The 13,915-nt window shown below is 47.9% G+C and overlaps 6 protein-coding genes across 6 annotated transcripts; 4 read left to right on the forward strand and 2 right to left on the reverse strand.

Moving 5' to 3' along the window:
- Nucleotides 1-2,334: 2,334 nt before the first annotated feature.
- Nucleotides 2,335-3,826, forward strand: HD556DRAFT_1432679 (uncharacterized protein; the record flags this gene model as incomplete). The annotated part of the gene is made up of 2 exons (XM_041305148.1): nucleotides 2,335-2,646; nucleotides 2,702-3,826. The coding sequence occupies 2 exons, from the start codon at nucleotides 2,335-2,337 to the stop codon at nucleotides 3,824-3,826; spliced, it is 1,437 nt and encodes a 478-aa protein (XP_041158797.1).
- A 678-nt stretch (nucleotides 3,827-4,504) lies between these two features.
- On the forward strand, nucleotides 4,505-5,712 carry HD556DRAFT_570341 (phosphoribosylglycinamide formyltransferase). The gene is made up of 3 exons (XM_041310981.1): nucleotides 4,505-4,608; nucleotides 4,658-4,725; nucleotides 4,783-5,712. The coding sequence occupies exons 2-3, from the start codon at nucleotides 4,662-4,664 to the stop codon at nucleotides 5,427-5,429; spliced, it is 711 nt and encodes a 236-aa protein (XP_041158798.1). The 5' UTR covers nucleotides 4,505-4,608; nucleotides 4,658-4,661; the 3' UTR covers nucleotides 5,430-5,712.
- A 1,175-nt stretch (nucleotides 5,713-6,887) lies between these two features.
- HD556DRAFT_1239756 (uncharacterized protein) lies at nucleotides 6,888-7,943 on the reverse strand (the record flags this gene model as incomplete). Its single annotated transcript, XM_041298066.1, has 2 exons — nucleotides 6,888-7,615; nucleotides 7,673-7,943. 2 exons carry the CDS (start codon nucleotides 7,941-7,943, stop codon nucleotides 6,888-6,890), a joined length of 999 nt encoding a protein of 332 aa, XP_041158799.1.
- A 96-nt stretch (nucleotides 7,944-8,039) lies between these two features.
- HD556DRAFT_1380945 (uncharacterized protein) lies at nucleotides 8,040-8,590 on the reverse strand. The gene has a single exon (XM_041303241.1). The coding sequence runs from the start codon at nucleotides 8,568-8,570 to the stop codon at nucleotides 8,214-8,216; it is 357 nt and encodes a 118-aa protein (XP_041158800.1). The 5' UTR covers nucleotides 8,571-8,590; the 3' UTR covers nucleotides 8,040-8,213.
- A 2,240-nt stretch (nucleotides 8,591-10,830) lies between these two features.
- Nucleotides 10,831-11,354, forward strand: HD556DRAFT_1444646 (uncharacterized protein; the record flags this gene model as incomplete). Its single annotated transcript, XM_041306816.1, has 3 exons — nucleotides 10,831-10,959; nucleotides 11,014-11,247; nucleotides 11,301-11,354. The coding sequence occupies 3 exons, from the start codon at nucleotides 10,831-10,833 to the stop codon at nucleotides 11,352-11,354; spliced, it is 417 nt and encodes a 138-aa protein (XP_041158801.1).
- Nucleotides 11,355-12,963: 1,609 nt separating this feature from the next.
- HD556DRAFT_1444647 (uncharacterized protein) lies at nucleotides 12,964-13,500 on the forward strand (the record flags this gene model as incomplete). The annotated part of the gene is made up of 3 exons (XM_041306817.1): nucleotides 12,964-13,104; nucleotides 13,162-13,395; nucleotides 13,447-13,500. The coding sequence occupies 3 exons, from the start codon at nucleotides 12,964-12,966 to the stop codon at nucleotides 13,498-13,500; spliced, it is 429 nt and encodes a 142-aa protein (XP_041158802.1).
- Between the last annotated feature and the right edge of the window lie 415 nt (nucleotides 13,501-13,915).

A 13,915-nucleotide genomic window follows, 5' to 3' on the forward strand; every position in this document is an offset into this window, starting at 1 on the left:
CGGAAGCGGAGTTGGTTCCAGACCTTAATAATTAATCCGGATTACTTCCGCGGGGAACGTTTGGCTCCGTCCTTACAACAGGTAAAATAGACATTATGTTCTGGACCTCTGGTAGAATGGCAGAGGATTCATGAAAAGGCCATATGTACCTCTTAAGCAGGGGGCTCGCCGCTTAAAGTGATTTACAGAGCGGCCATAGTAGACGACAAAATATAGTTCCAGGCTGCAGCTGGCCTGCGGGTTTCCGGTACCACTAAGGTCAACTTCACGTTCAGGAGATCTGCAGGACAAAGGGCGACAATCACATGTAGCTCTCACTGACAGGTCGGAATCGCCTTCAACGGGACCTGGCTGGAGCTGCGTGTGTGTGTGCAAGAGTATCTTATCTGACCAAGGTCACTTTCCATCGATTCAAAATCCAATGATTAGGGTAAAAGAAACGCCTTAGGCTTCCGTTACAACCAACACTACTTCTCCCTCTGAACAAACCACGCATGTCATTTTTGCAACATCGGAGATAGTACAAGTGTGCCCGGTGATTCTCATCCTTGAACATGTTGAAAAGTCAAATTTTGATCACGAGCGATGACGGATTGACTTGACGTCGAGTCGATAGACAGGCATTCATCAGAACGTTACCTGGTTGATCCTCGGCGGATATCAGTGCAGTTGGCGTCTTGCATGGTTGCCATCGTGTGAATGGTTGGCTGAGTTACAGTACTACTAGGTGTCAAATGAGTTGACAATGGCTGCAGGCGACAGAGTGAGGTTAGTCAGGTCATGGTACCTTTATACGACTCTGGCTTGTGATAATAAGACATGACCGGTTTTCCGTGCTTCTGCGCCCGCGGCGGCCTCGTCGTCCTCGCGCTTTTGATGGATCTGCTCATGTCTATCAAACAAGGCAATACGGCGCCGTAGGACATCTCGGAAGCCTCGTTGCGCATCTTCTCATGTCTTCTTGAGTAATATGCGGGGCGCTGGTACTTAATTGTAAGAAAGTTGCACCAATGCTGTGGTGCATGAAAATAAGCACAATAAAAATACCGGAGAAAGTGGAGCCTGAGGGAGACGAAATATAGGTTTGACAGGGTGTGAGGGTACTTCCCAAGGGATTTGTGTTTGAGAGGGAGCAATGCTAGCTAACCCTGCCATGCCTCGGCAGTGCCTAAATGAGAACAAGACACAACTGCGATGCTATGATTAACGTCACCAGGTCAGTGTGTTTCGAAAACGTCGGAACTTCAACTTGACTTACTAAAATTATATCAGCGCGCCGCGCTGACTATCTCGATGAAACGACAACAGAGTCTACATACATGGCAAAGAAATATTAGAGACCGTGAGCAGTTGATAGTAATAATCGACCGAGGGAAGACAGCAGGAGTTGCAAGCCCTCGGTGGTGATAGCAACGCCGTTTGCGGTTAGCTAGAAGAGGATCCGAAGGCGCTGCAACGTCAAAATCCGCGATCAAAGGATGTAACTCAGTTCAGAACGCGGATTGAACGTAAGGGAGGGTATTAAAAATTGTAAAGAGTGCCCGGGGATCGGGTATTATGCTGCAGAGCCCAGTGCACTGCTGAGCGGCAAAGCCGACTGAATATCCAAAAGGGTCAATGAATAGGGAACGGATGCAAATAAGTACAAATCCATATAAATTAAAATAAGATTAAATAATCTTCGGCATCAAGCGTTGGTGACATCGGTTAGATAGGTATACGTGAGAGGGATTTGTGATTTCTGGGAAAATAATAAAATAATGCGGAGTTAGCCGATTGATATGAAAGCGTCGTCTTCGTCTTCCTAACTTTACAACCCCATCACTTGTCAGTCCTCCCTCTCTGCATGGTCCTTTGAGGTCTATAAACCCTTTTCTCCCTCATCCCCGATAAGCCTCGCCGCTAACAAGGATTCCGCTTGTAGTCAGTCTTTCTTGTTTTCACAGACTCGATATTTTAATGACCTGCTATAGATCTCGCGACCCTTGCCGGCTTCTCACAATCCGACCTTTAAACGACCCCCACATACCTCAAAGGACCAATCAGTAGTACGCTTGAGCTCGCTCGCGACTCTGATTTATAGCAGCTTGTCGACTATCCACCACTTTACTTGCATATAACCCGTTTCCTAGTGCACCCGCAAATCCCTACAGTCAAGGTCTCCGCTGAGGAAACTCGCGTACCCTACTGTTCTTATCACTGTTTCCTTGTAAAATCGATATCAATTGGTTAATCATCTTTTGTCACCGGAACCCACCTCTCTCTTCTGTTTTACTCGTGTTATCATCTCAATTATACTCTACCTTTCTTTTGTAGAACTCCTGTTTGTCGATCATGGCTCTAACACTTCCAATCGCTTCCTCTTCGTCTCCATCTGCTAGCAATTCTCCTGCTTCAGTAGAGGGTTCTGTTCCCCCACAAACTCCGATTACTCCTGCCGCCGGCCAAACTCTCTCACTTCCGTTGGCATGCTCCACAGAGCAAAACAATAACGTCCAATCACAAAGCTCCAGCACAGCCTCAGCCAATGGCGCTGTTACGCAGGTCAAACGAAAGCCCAGCCGCCGGGCCAATACCGCGGAAAGGCGTGCTACTCACAACGCAGTCGAGAGACAGCGCAGAGAGACTCTCAATGGCAGATTCTTGGCAAGCCTCATTTTCTTGATCAAAAGAACCGCTGATCCGAACGCTATCTTTTTAGGACCTCGCTGCGCTGCTTCCTAATCTTTCGCAGATCCGCAGACCTTCCAAGTCTGCGATCGTTAACTCTTCGATCGCTCACGTTCACGCGTCAAGGCGTCACCGCTTCCTAGCTTCGCGGGAGTTGCGGGCTCTGAAGCAAGAATCTGATGCCCTTCGCCGGGAACTCAACGAATGGCGTGATCGTGCTGGTCTTCCCTATGTGGAAGAGCCTGTTCGTGGAGAAGGCTTTTCCATGGTCCTCAACGGCGAAGTCGAAATTATTGCAACTGTCATGGAAGAAGATGAAGAAGGTCAGGCGTATGACGGATATGATGAGGGTGACGATGAATTCGCTGGTTCGATGCCAAACAACATGGACGACACTGAGGATGTCATGCCCTCTGCGCCGATGGTCAAGAACGGCATGTATGCACATGGGAATATGCCTCCCACTGACGTGAACATCGCGCATTTGATGCCACGCGGCCCGCCCAACTCGCAGGGCGGTCCCATGATCGCTCAGATGCATTCTCCTGTTTCCTTCGAGAACCCGGAAATGCCTTCAATTTACGAACCTCGGGTGAATTTTGCCGCAGCCCCATACATTGAACAACACCATCCCGCTATGGATCAACATAACATGAAAGCGTGGTCGAACACGTACAACGCCTATCACCCTCAACATCCCCAACAATTCTCGGTGCAGCGTAACTTGATCACACCTCCCAATGGCTCGCACAGCATGGGATCGTCGGCAACGACCGGACATCACTTTGGGGACCAGGCGGCCCTTGTCAACCTTAAACGGCAGCAAATGCTAGCGCTCCAACAGCAGCACGGTGCCATGGGTTATGTCGCCGATGCTGACGACACATCATCCGTCGGATCTGGTCACAGCAGCCCTGGCTCTGGATACGGTTCACCATCCCATGGAGCTTCGTCTATGAGCTACGAGATTGCGAATGCCCTCCCCGATTATGGTCTACCCAAAAGGCTGGGCCTGGGAAACCTCCACATCAACACTGGTATCGCAGGGTCGTGGAGCGGCAGGGTCGAGGATGGCATGGGGTCCATGATGACGAAGCAAGGCTTGGGCGTCCCGATAAACGTTGGCAATGGCGGAGTATATGGCATGATGATATGAGGTCTATGAGCTTTTAAGGCGTTGCACACAATTCCCGTGCCGTGCACGGACGCCTTGGGACTTCAGGACGAAGTATCGCTTTTTCTTCTGCTTGCTATGCTCTGACCGCATCTTGTTGTCTACGTTTTCATAACCCACTCCTCTCATTTTGTCTCAGTGACCACTTGCTTGATCATTATAATTATGCGTAGCTTCATCGACTTGCACGCGTTCGCTTTCGTTGTATGTTTTGTCTTTTATCTATGTAACACTAACCACCGAGTAACGAAACCCTCCTTTTTGACCTCACCAAAACTTGCAGTATAAACGCTCTTTACCGTTACTCATTTGGTGTTTTGTATCATCTTTGTCGAATCAAAAGTGTACCACATACATACGCCCCGTTAACGTAAAAGGCGGGTGTCCTTCTAGGATCACAGGATATGGGCGCCGTGTTTGTTGTTTGGCTACCTTACTCGTTACTTATAATTCTAGATTTACATGTACCATGGACCTTGTCAGTGTGCTCGGCCATCTCAATACTGATTCTCATTCCCATCTTTGAGAACTTACCCAGCTAGTGCTCTTCTTGGAAACATTGTGCTTTTTCGCTTCAACATTTAAGCTCAAGCTGGTTTCTATCAGAAACAAGTTATTTTTGGGATCCGCAGGACTTTCATTTATGCTGAACTCCGCGACCACAAATCCTGAATATCTGCTAAGTCTAAATCAGGTACGCCACAATAGCGTAACATGGTACTTTGCAAACTTTATCACGACGTCGCGGATTAAGTGCTCACAAAGTACGCTATCCATATCATGGACTTTTGATAAGAGCTAATACTGTTTCAGCGACATGGAAGATCCAAACCCTGCAGCAACGTCGCCACGACGATTGGCTGTCCTCATCTCAGGAGCGGGTATGTATTGATCTCAATCGCAAGCGTACATCCTATGATATCAGATCGTGGCTACAGGAACTAACCTTCAAGCACTGATCGATGCACAGAACACATCGACCCTGCCTGATACCCGCATCGTCCTTGTTCTTTCCAATCGCAAAAACGCACGTGGTCTGATACGCGCTTCCACCGCCTTGCCTCCGATCCCTACCGCATACCTCGGTCTTCAACCGTTCATTAAATCAAACCCCGGAAAGACGCGCGAGGACTATGATGTCGAGGTCGCGCGTATTGTGTTGCGCGCAAAGCCAGATGCAGTCGTGTGTGCGGGATGGATGCACATCGTGAGCGAGGGGTTCTTGGATGTGTTTAAGGGGACGCGGGTATTGGAGGGCGAGGAGGTGCTTGCGAGGGAAGTACCTGTGATTAACATTCATCCGGCTTTGTTTGGGCAGTTTGATGGTGCGCATGCAGTTGAAAGAGGCTTTGAGGCGTTCCAGAAGGGGGAGGTGGATGAGCTGGGCGTGATGGTGCATCGTGTGGTCAAAGAAGTCGATCGTGGGGAGCCGTTGATTCAGAGAAGAGTGGAGGTAGTGAAGGGGGAGGCGATAGAGGCTTATGAGGAGAGGCTACATAAGGTAGAATGGGAGATTATTGTGGAGGCTACTCGAATAGTGTTGGATGAGGTGCAACCGCCCCTGTCAAGCGACGGTTCAAGTTAACATAATCAGGCCTGCGCGGTGGAAGGCCAACTTGCACAATTACATCTAGGAAGTAACAAAAGGGAAACCAAGATACAGTAAACATTAGAATACAAGAATACAGTATGCAAATTAGTCTACGGGCAGACAATAGGTCTGATTAACGGGAGGGTAAGATACCATTTATCTATATCACAAATTTATGCTCAGAAAGGGAACCGCATAGGGCCTGAGTCGTCCTGGTTTCTATAATGCGAAGGATAACTATCGCTGCAAGTACATCGTCAGCCTTCTCAGACTTCAAGAAGCCAAATCTGGACAACATACCTAGATAGTATGTGATCCTGATGCACGATGGCATTTGGAGCACGTCGGTGATAGGGAGGAGGTGACAACACATTCACGATCATCGGCGACGAAAGCCTGCCATTTCCAGATATTTTATCTTGATCATCCTGTTCAAGATCTTCTTCGGGCCAGAACCGATCAGTGATTTTTTGACCGAGTGGAGGCTGCGTCAAACGGTCAGAATCAATCAATCGAACTGAACGGAAACCAACTTACAGCAAATGTGAGCACCGAAGGGCAAATAGGACTCGCAGGTGTCACAATAATATCGAGGACGGTCGATTCGGCACTTGACTCAGAGCCCACAGGTTTCGGACTGAATTGCGTGTCCCGGGAAGACCAGGAAGATAAGGAGGACGAGGACAACTTCAGGGAGGGAAGTAAAGACCTGCGCTTTGTGGCCCTGGAAGTGAAGGACGATTTTTGCGTACGGGTGGACGAAAGAGAGCTCCTGCGCTTCAGGGTAAGATGATTCGGCAAGAAGAATTCGGAAACGGAGGGTGCGTGCATTCGAAGTTTAATGCTGCGTTGAAGACGTGTAAACACAGAAGGAATGGAGAGAAAGCTTGTAGAGACGGGTTCTGAAAAGGGCATATCACGAGGGATTTGTCGAGATCTAGATGACCGCGAATGACACTACACGGGGTCACTGGCAGGCAAGGAGAACGATGAGGAAGCTTTATAGTGCAGTGCCAACGTCGAGGTGTCCCATCGTCCACGTCCACATCCACATCCACGGATAAAGTGAGAGTGGGCTTTTGTACTGATGGTCATGGTGTGGCCAAAGCGGTGGCGCCCATGGTGTGGACCTGTGTGCTTGGCATTGACCTGCGTACGGAACGAATCGCGGATTGACATATCTATTATAAGCATGGGTGTCTGATGGCTGTGTATGCATACATATGAATGAATGAACACTTGCGTGCAGCTGCGGGCTAGCGAGCTTGCAGGCATAATTACCGAGTAACATCTTCGATCGAGATCCGCGGCCGGTGGCCCGGCGACAATGACGCCAGTGCAACCGGTAACTTGCGCCACAGCTAAGGTCTAGCTCTACGTCTAAGACTATGAGTCACCGACGCCAAATGTGGAATAGCCATAGTGATGCTGTCAAGCTGGGCATCTGCTCAACTAACTAACCGCCAACCCGGCTATCCGCTCGAACCACTGGGTCAGTGCAGCGACCTTCTTGACGGCGGCGTCGCTTTTCCCGAGCCGGAGGTCCGGCCGGAGACGATTATCCTCGCGTGTGTAAGGCATGGTGCGAAAGCAAATCTCCGCGGTGGGCTTGTTATATGGAGAAGCGGTAAGGGTGATCGAGCTGCCTGGCTCGCACGTTGGTGCGAGGTCTGTGATGTGAAGTAACGTGGGTCCATGCAATGCGATCCCAAGGATACGATACGCACTCTCTAGATAAATTATATCTCCACGCTTGACGCCCAGTGCACCCCAAGCCTCTGCAACATCACGCCATGCGGTGAGCTTGCATACTGATCCATCTTCGTCACCCAGAATCATTTTGAGAACAGAAACTTCTTTCCCTGCGTCCGGGCCTTTCTTCACACACACTGTATCAGGGCCTTCCACCTCTAGCGTGGCGAGTAATATATTCACTTTTCTCCCTCTGGCAATTTTTTGGTTGTAGAGGGATGCAAGAGACGAGACCTTATGAAGGCTAATCTGAAAATGCGGGAAGCGAGCTATAGACGACGCGTCGGAGTAAGACACAAAGGTGGTTTCCTGTGTTTGATCCATTGCAAGCTGAGACTGGGACTGGGACTGCGATACGCGCAGGAAGGAAGGTACATCAACGGTGTCTGCAATAGGGGTCGGAGGCCAGGTTATCACCGTCGTCTGCTCTATTTGCACGTATATGAAGTGGAACTCGCGATCGTGGAGCTATGCAATAAACATACCATTCATCAAAGGCTGGCTTCCCTCAGGCCATGCGCTCTTGTCCACACGCTCCTGATCAAGGGCTTCTTCATCACAGTCGTCGAATATAATGTTCTGGTAGAGCAGAGATATTCGTCTGCTTGCGGCCTCCGATGTTGCAGGAGGATATAGTAGTGCTTGGGAGGCCTCTGTTGAAGAATGCTCAATAGTCTTCCAGGTGTACGAACCAGCTGAATGTTTTTTGAGATCACTGACGGATGGGGCGCCGAGGAAGACTCTGAAATGTGTCATCTTAGGAAGGTCTCGGGAGAGAATTACAACTTGGTAGTACTATTTTTAGACTCCGTAATTGAAGTAAATCCAAGCTCAAACGTTAGTGAAGTTCCCTTTCAATTTCCAGTTTGTATTCACTACAACATATGTCTGGTATGTTCAAGTTCATGTGAATAATATGGGCTGTGTAACATACTGAGTGATCATTGCAAATTAACTCGCAAGGTTGAAGGAAGTGTGTTGTTCAAGATCGTTTTAGTAACTGTTCACGGTCATGATCATACCTTATTACTGCTTGGCTAGATTGACAGAGTCCCATTCCAGCTTAATAGAGCGTACGTGCGGGTACCCGAAATGATCCAAGTCAATCTTGGGAACGCCGAAGACGAAGCACTGATCGTAGCTAAGTTTGCTTGGGAACGACTGCGACTTTGATAGTAGAACATCTTCGCTTATTCTACGGTGATAACTCCTAGATCTCATCGTAGACGCTTCGAAGTGTATAGCGCCGTTTCTTGAAATGATTGGTCTGCGGCCGATGCACGCAGACCTCAGGTTGGTATATCTCAAATTCGTACTGCCTGTTCCCATCAGAATCGCTGATAGTAAAATGAAATGATTCCTCGCAGGCATATCAAAGAACATGGAACGTTACATTCTTTTCTTCTATCCACGCATTGGGCCCAGCCTGGCATAGATGCAACCAGCGTTAATTTTGAGCAGAAGGACGACAATCACGAGCTCTCACCCCAATAAGCGCCACATCCGTTACCCTGAGGAACGCACTGCCCATCAAATCAGAAGGAACTCAAACATCAAATTTCTAATATGGCTGAAAGCCACTTTGGTTCGAGTTACGCTCTTGTGGCTTGTAGGGCCCGTTGTAGATGATGTCACCGAGTGCCTCGCCTGGCCAGCGGCTTGGATGACATGATTGGATTGCAATTACGCCAACTACATCTTGCAACTAAGACTGGAAACCCAGTGGACTAATTCAATCGTCTGATCCCGATGGGACGAGAATATTGTGTCTGGTGGCTTACTGATCAAACAATGTCGACGTTAAGGTTCCTTCCAGCACCAACTGTAAACATTTTGTGCAAACGCAGCTACGGTGAAAGTGGAAGCGAGGAAGACACTTGAAGTCCTCATCACAGTTCCACGATATATTGGCAGGGAGACTGAAGTTGAAGATGCTTTCAGGGTACTGCCGACCTCCATGGTATGTATTCTTGATGGATATATAGCGCCGTTCAAAATTTCGGGTCAAGCATGAGGCTGTGGAGCTCGATGTATTAGTACTCGTAATTCTCATATCTAGATGAAATGTCCTCGTGCAGCTACAAACGTGTCCACATGGTGGGGCGGTCAGGGGTTTCCGGGGTGATCATCATCTGTGAATGGATCATGTTTCCATTACATCCATTTCTTCTTTCGAAGTCATTCGTCCTGGCAATTAAGAACGTGATGGAGCACCAAGCAGCATTCCAGTTGCCAAAGTGATACTGCAATACAATGAATCGTGCCATAGGCTGCGAAATAAGCTGGTTAACTAGTACCGATATATATTTTTATCTCCATCCAAGGCGGTCTAACCACACTCAGTATTGGCTCTACACCAGTCACAGAATGCAACACGTACCCCAATGAGGGAAAAATGAGTGACGGTGAAGAGGGCGCTACTATTACTTATAGATTGAGGGATCTTAATGTTGGAGTCTTCGCTCGGTTGCTTGAAGTTCATGCGGGGATTAAATGGATCACTAATAGAGAACTTCGCCTAGCGCTTCAGCCTGAGGGGCACAAAGATTCCATGTGCGTGAGCGGCTAGCAACGACGACTCGGAAGTAGACAATGAGTCCCTGTACAACGTAAAATCGAGATTGTACCTGGAGAGGACTCATTAACTTACTGGTTTCCCAATAGTGATCGTTATTTTTTTTCCTGGAGACAGTCGTGCCCGCCAATGATGACATTATAAAGACCTATTATGCAGAAGCAATGCTCAAAAAAGCAAGGCGACGATCGGTTTGACGACTCTCATTTTGAGAAGTGGATGTAGTGAGTCATCCTGGAATACTAGTAATACTCAGTTGCCGTGCGTCTTACTATATATCTGCGAAATTCATCATTCTGTATGTCAGCAGGTTCGAGAAAGGCCTCTACGAAAGTGACGTACAGCTTGAAAACCATGCCTACAAGGAGAGAAAGGCCATGGAAGGAGAACAGCATGCCAAAGGCTTAGGTTCAGCGTGACTGCGCAGTTCGGGTCTTGCGCCACTGGCAAGTCCGAAGAAGACGTCTGCAGCATGTACTAGTAGGTCCGGGCGAATCTGATGGTAGCCTGCGCAAGAGTCAATCGCGGTTATGTGAAAAGCTTATGTGGCTGTAAATGGGCCTTAGCATAAAAAATCGAGTTATTCACGGACTGCTTGTGGGTGGAGCGTTGGTATGCATTTACGTCGATTTCTAATCGTTTACGCAATTTGCTGATCTTAAACTTAGTTTCAACAGTCAACCAGCTGCACACCAGTCACCAGTCCTAATCAACTTTGAGTCCGCTGCGTTCAGCCAGCTCACTCATACACGCATTGATCATAGCCTTCAACATTTAACTTTGAATGAAAGCTATGCATGTTATGAGCATTTTCCGAATGTCGCCGGCTCCATTGACATGAGAAGTATTCCTGTGTTCACTAGGCTGGAATGGATTATTACCGATCAAGTCAGTGGTCAGCTCAAGCTGTCAACGGAACAATATTTTGATGGCACAGCGTCCTGGAATTTTCTGACACGTATGGTTTCAAAGTTGCGGCGAATGCTGCCCTCTCGCCCAAAGCCAAAAGCATGCTGCATATAAAAGGGTGAGCTTTCATCGTCCACCAATTCTACAGAATCATTCATCATGAAGTCAGTTCTCTCCCTCGCTCTTTTTGTAGCCTCTGCTTTCGCTCAGGGCGCTGTAATTGGATACCCTCCGCAAGGTCTTTCAGTCTCTCCTGGAAGCAATTTGATTGTTCAGGTAGAGAGACCTGTGAGTTTCTGACATGCAATCATGCCTGTTCCTCAATTAATGCTTGTTTTACAGGCTACATTGACGGGTTCTGTGGAAGTTGCTGTCGTCATTGGCATACAGTCATGCCCAGGAACGCCGTGCATTAACCCTGCTGATTACATGGGTCAAATTTTGTACAACGGTCCCTTCGACCCACAGGTTCATGGATTATATCTTCCCCCTTATGAAAACTTCACAGTTCAAATTCCGAGTAGCATTGCCAGCGGAACCGCTCTTCTTGAGGTTGTTCATGTCACTCTTGTGGGAGTGAGTGTCCTAAACATTATTCAAAAGTGCTCGCAACTAATGTTATGGTCTAGGCTTCGGCGGGCCCTTTCCTGGAGATTCTGAACCGCACTATTACAATTTCATGATCATGTTTCTCATTTCATCGTTATGGACCTTTTGGGACTATTTGGATATAGACGCTGTAGTGCAGTATCGCACGCATACATATAAATCGGTTGGTAGTACATGTTTCTGTAATTCCTATGATGTCCTACATCCTATTCAAGTGCTTACGAATTCTCGCGATTGTGCTGCATGTCATAATGTCACAGTACTGTATATATAGGAAGTACTGAGTACGAATCGTCGAACATACTCATGTGGCACTAGTAGTGATTACGAATTCCGAGGTGTTCCGGATACCCAAATCAGTTCATCGGGATTCGGGACGGACCGTGTTTACCTGTGACGCCCACGTAGCCTATTTTCGCATTCATCGTCACATAGGACGAAGAACTATCTTCCTTCTATTTGGTGACCGGTCTGGTTACAGGAGACTATTCAACACTATGGCAAAGCCAAGCTTAAACATTTTGCCTCAAAACTAAGCTAGTTTCACTGCGGCATTCCCTTGACATGCAGCTGTGGACAAGTCCGGACCGAAGTCACCGAGAGGCCCGAGACGCACCCTCAGCCTAGCGAGTTATGGATTCTTGTATGGCGGGCGGCGTTGATGCTCCGAGTAAAATGGTGTAGTACAAACCTTCTCGTTAGATCGATTGTCGTGCCTGATTTTATTGCATAGAGCTGTAACCCTACCATGGCAGACCATGGCTCGCATACCGGTAGAGCCTATCGCTCACTAGTAAGGCTAATTAGTGCTCGACTCATTCCCCGGAGAGAGCGCGTTATTGCTCACATCCGACTCATTCCAATGGTATCTGCCATTCCGAATGCGCACCCCTTACGCTAGTAACCATCATTGATAATAGCATCAGAAGTAATATTGTTTCATACTCAAACTTAATTCAAAACATGGAACGTTCCTCATCCACATCACATTTTTCAGGACACGGGCAAGAAGACCTTCGATGCATCAAAACAGCGAACGCATGCACAGTCATAATGCCTTTCGCGGCACCTGCACTGGCAGATAGTGTTACGGTTATTGTTCACCGAGACCGTTGCCTCATTCCGATTCCACCGGTCAACTGGATCGGTTGCTTTACCTGCCTGACAGTAACATGAATCATATGCTTTAAAATGATGATTATAGTCAATAATCGTAAGTAGTTTCATGTGAAACTATACTACGGAGTATGTTTAACTCTGATTAATCCTTGTAGAACTAAATGAGCACTTTACAGAAAATACATGAGCTTCATTTGCCCATTGGGCAGCACCTGCCGCTTTTTTGTCCACACACGTGCCATTTTCCAAGCTTAGCTCATGGCACAGACTGCGGATAGCTAACTCAACATCGCGGACACCGGAGTCGAGTAGGTAAGTAGCACGACATCAACCTTGCATCACTTGGATATTCACAATCCCCAGGTTAGTCAACGGTGTATCTTCATTATTGTGGCGTTTACATCTCCGTTATGGTGCTATGCATTTGCATGAGGTGCTGACATCCCTATAGATGCCCTGTATATGGTTTGGAGACTACCAAATGTAGCACCCGCTCAGCACATATAAACCTCGGCACTGCGACGCATTCACCATCTCTTTAGAATCTGCACGCTCACAGTTGCAATGTACTTCCTAATCAAAGCAATAGTTGTCACCGTTCTCATGGTAGTGTCTGTTTGCGCTCAGAACGCCTACATTAACCTGCCTGCGCCTGGCTCCGATATTACTGCAGGCACCAACTTTACTGTGCAAATAGGCCTCCCGGTGAGCTCTCAAACTCTCATTCTTTAGAGTGTGATGTTCAACCACTTGCATCATCAGAACAATCTCACTGGCGGTAAGGAGATAGCGATTGTGATTGCTATCCAGTCTTGCCCAACTGGGGACTGTCTGCCCATTAGTGAGGATATGGGTACTCTCTTGTACGAAGGCCCGTTCAATCCTCAGTATGGGCCGGGCGCGGAAGACCCATATGAAGACTTCTCTGTTCAAGTCCCCGCATCCTTCGCTACCGGGCAAGCACAGCTTGGACTTGCTCATTTTAACCTCGTTGGAGTACGTTATTCCCTGGCTATATTTGATGTACATATCTGACACGCGTTGCAGGAGCTTTTCTGGCCGTACTTACAACTCGTGAATGAGACTGTTTACGTTGTTTAGGTGGCCCTGCACCAAGGCTGTACAATATATATGATCTACGCAGTTGATGTAATACACGATGCCTGCCGCGTTGAAATAATCACATGTTTGTTCCAGAGCGCGGTCGCCCATCAAAATAATCACCATACCGACTGGTTCATGTAAGGCTACCTGTACGATCTGCAAGGGTTTTTCATATCGTTAAGCTGCATAGCTCGAGACCGGAATACTGGATCGATCTCTCTATGAAGTTCGCCGCACATCGTGGTAGGCATCTTCCTCCCTTTTAGGATATCTTCATTGTAGCCATCAGTTCGAGGTCCAGCGTTTGCTTCCATTGCCCCCGATCTTATTCGAAGATGGAAAGTCTTGGTCATCCCGAACAAAGCTCATATCACGTTTCCGACGACAGTCGGTGGCATCGGCGTACAAAGTG

The sequence above is a fragment of the Suillus plorans genome (assembly GCF_016647745.1).
Source record: "Suillus plorans strain S12 chromosome Unknown HD556scaffold_38, whole genome shotgun sequence".
NCBI classification, from domain to species: domain Eukaryota; kingdom Fungi; phylum Basidiomycota; class Agaricomycetes; order Boletales; family Suillaceae; genus Suillus; species Suillus plorans.

Excerpts from the sequence above, each read along its gene's own strand:
- HD556DRAFT_570341 (XM_041310981.1), top strand. The coding sequence starts at position 4,662 with ATGGAAGATCCAAACCCTGCAGCAACGTCGCCACGACGATTGGCTGTC. Across the intron at positions 4,726-4,782 it reads TGTCCTCATCTCAGGAGCGG|GAACTAACCTTCAAGCACTG; the intron begins GTATGTATTGAT and ends TCGTGGCTACAG.
- HD556DRAFT_1380945 (XM_041303241.1), bottom strand. The coding sequence starts at position 8,570 with ATGTTCTTTGATATGCCTGCGAGGAATCATTTCATTTTACTATCAGCG.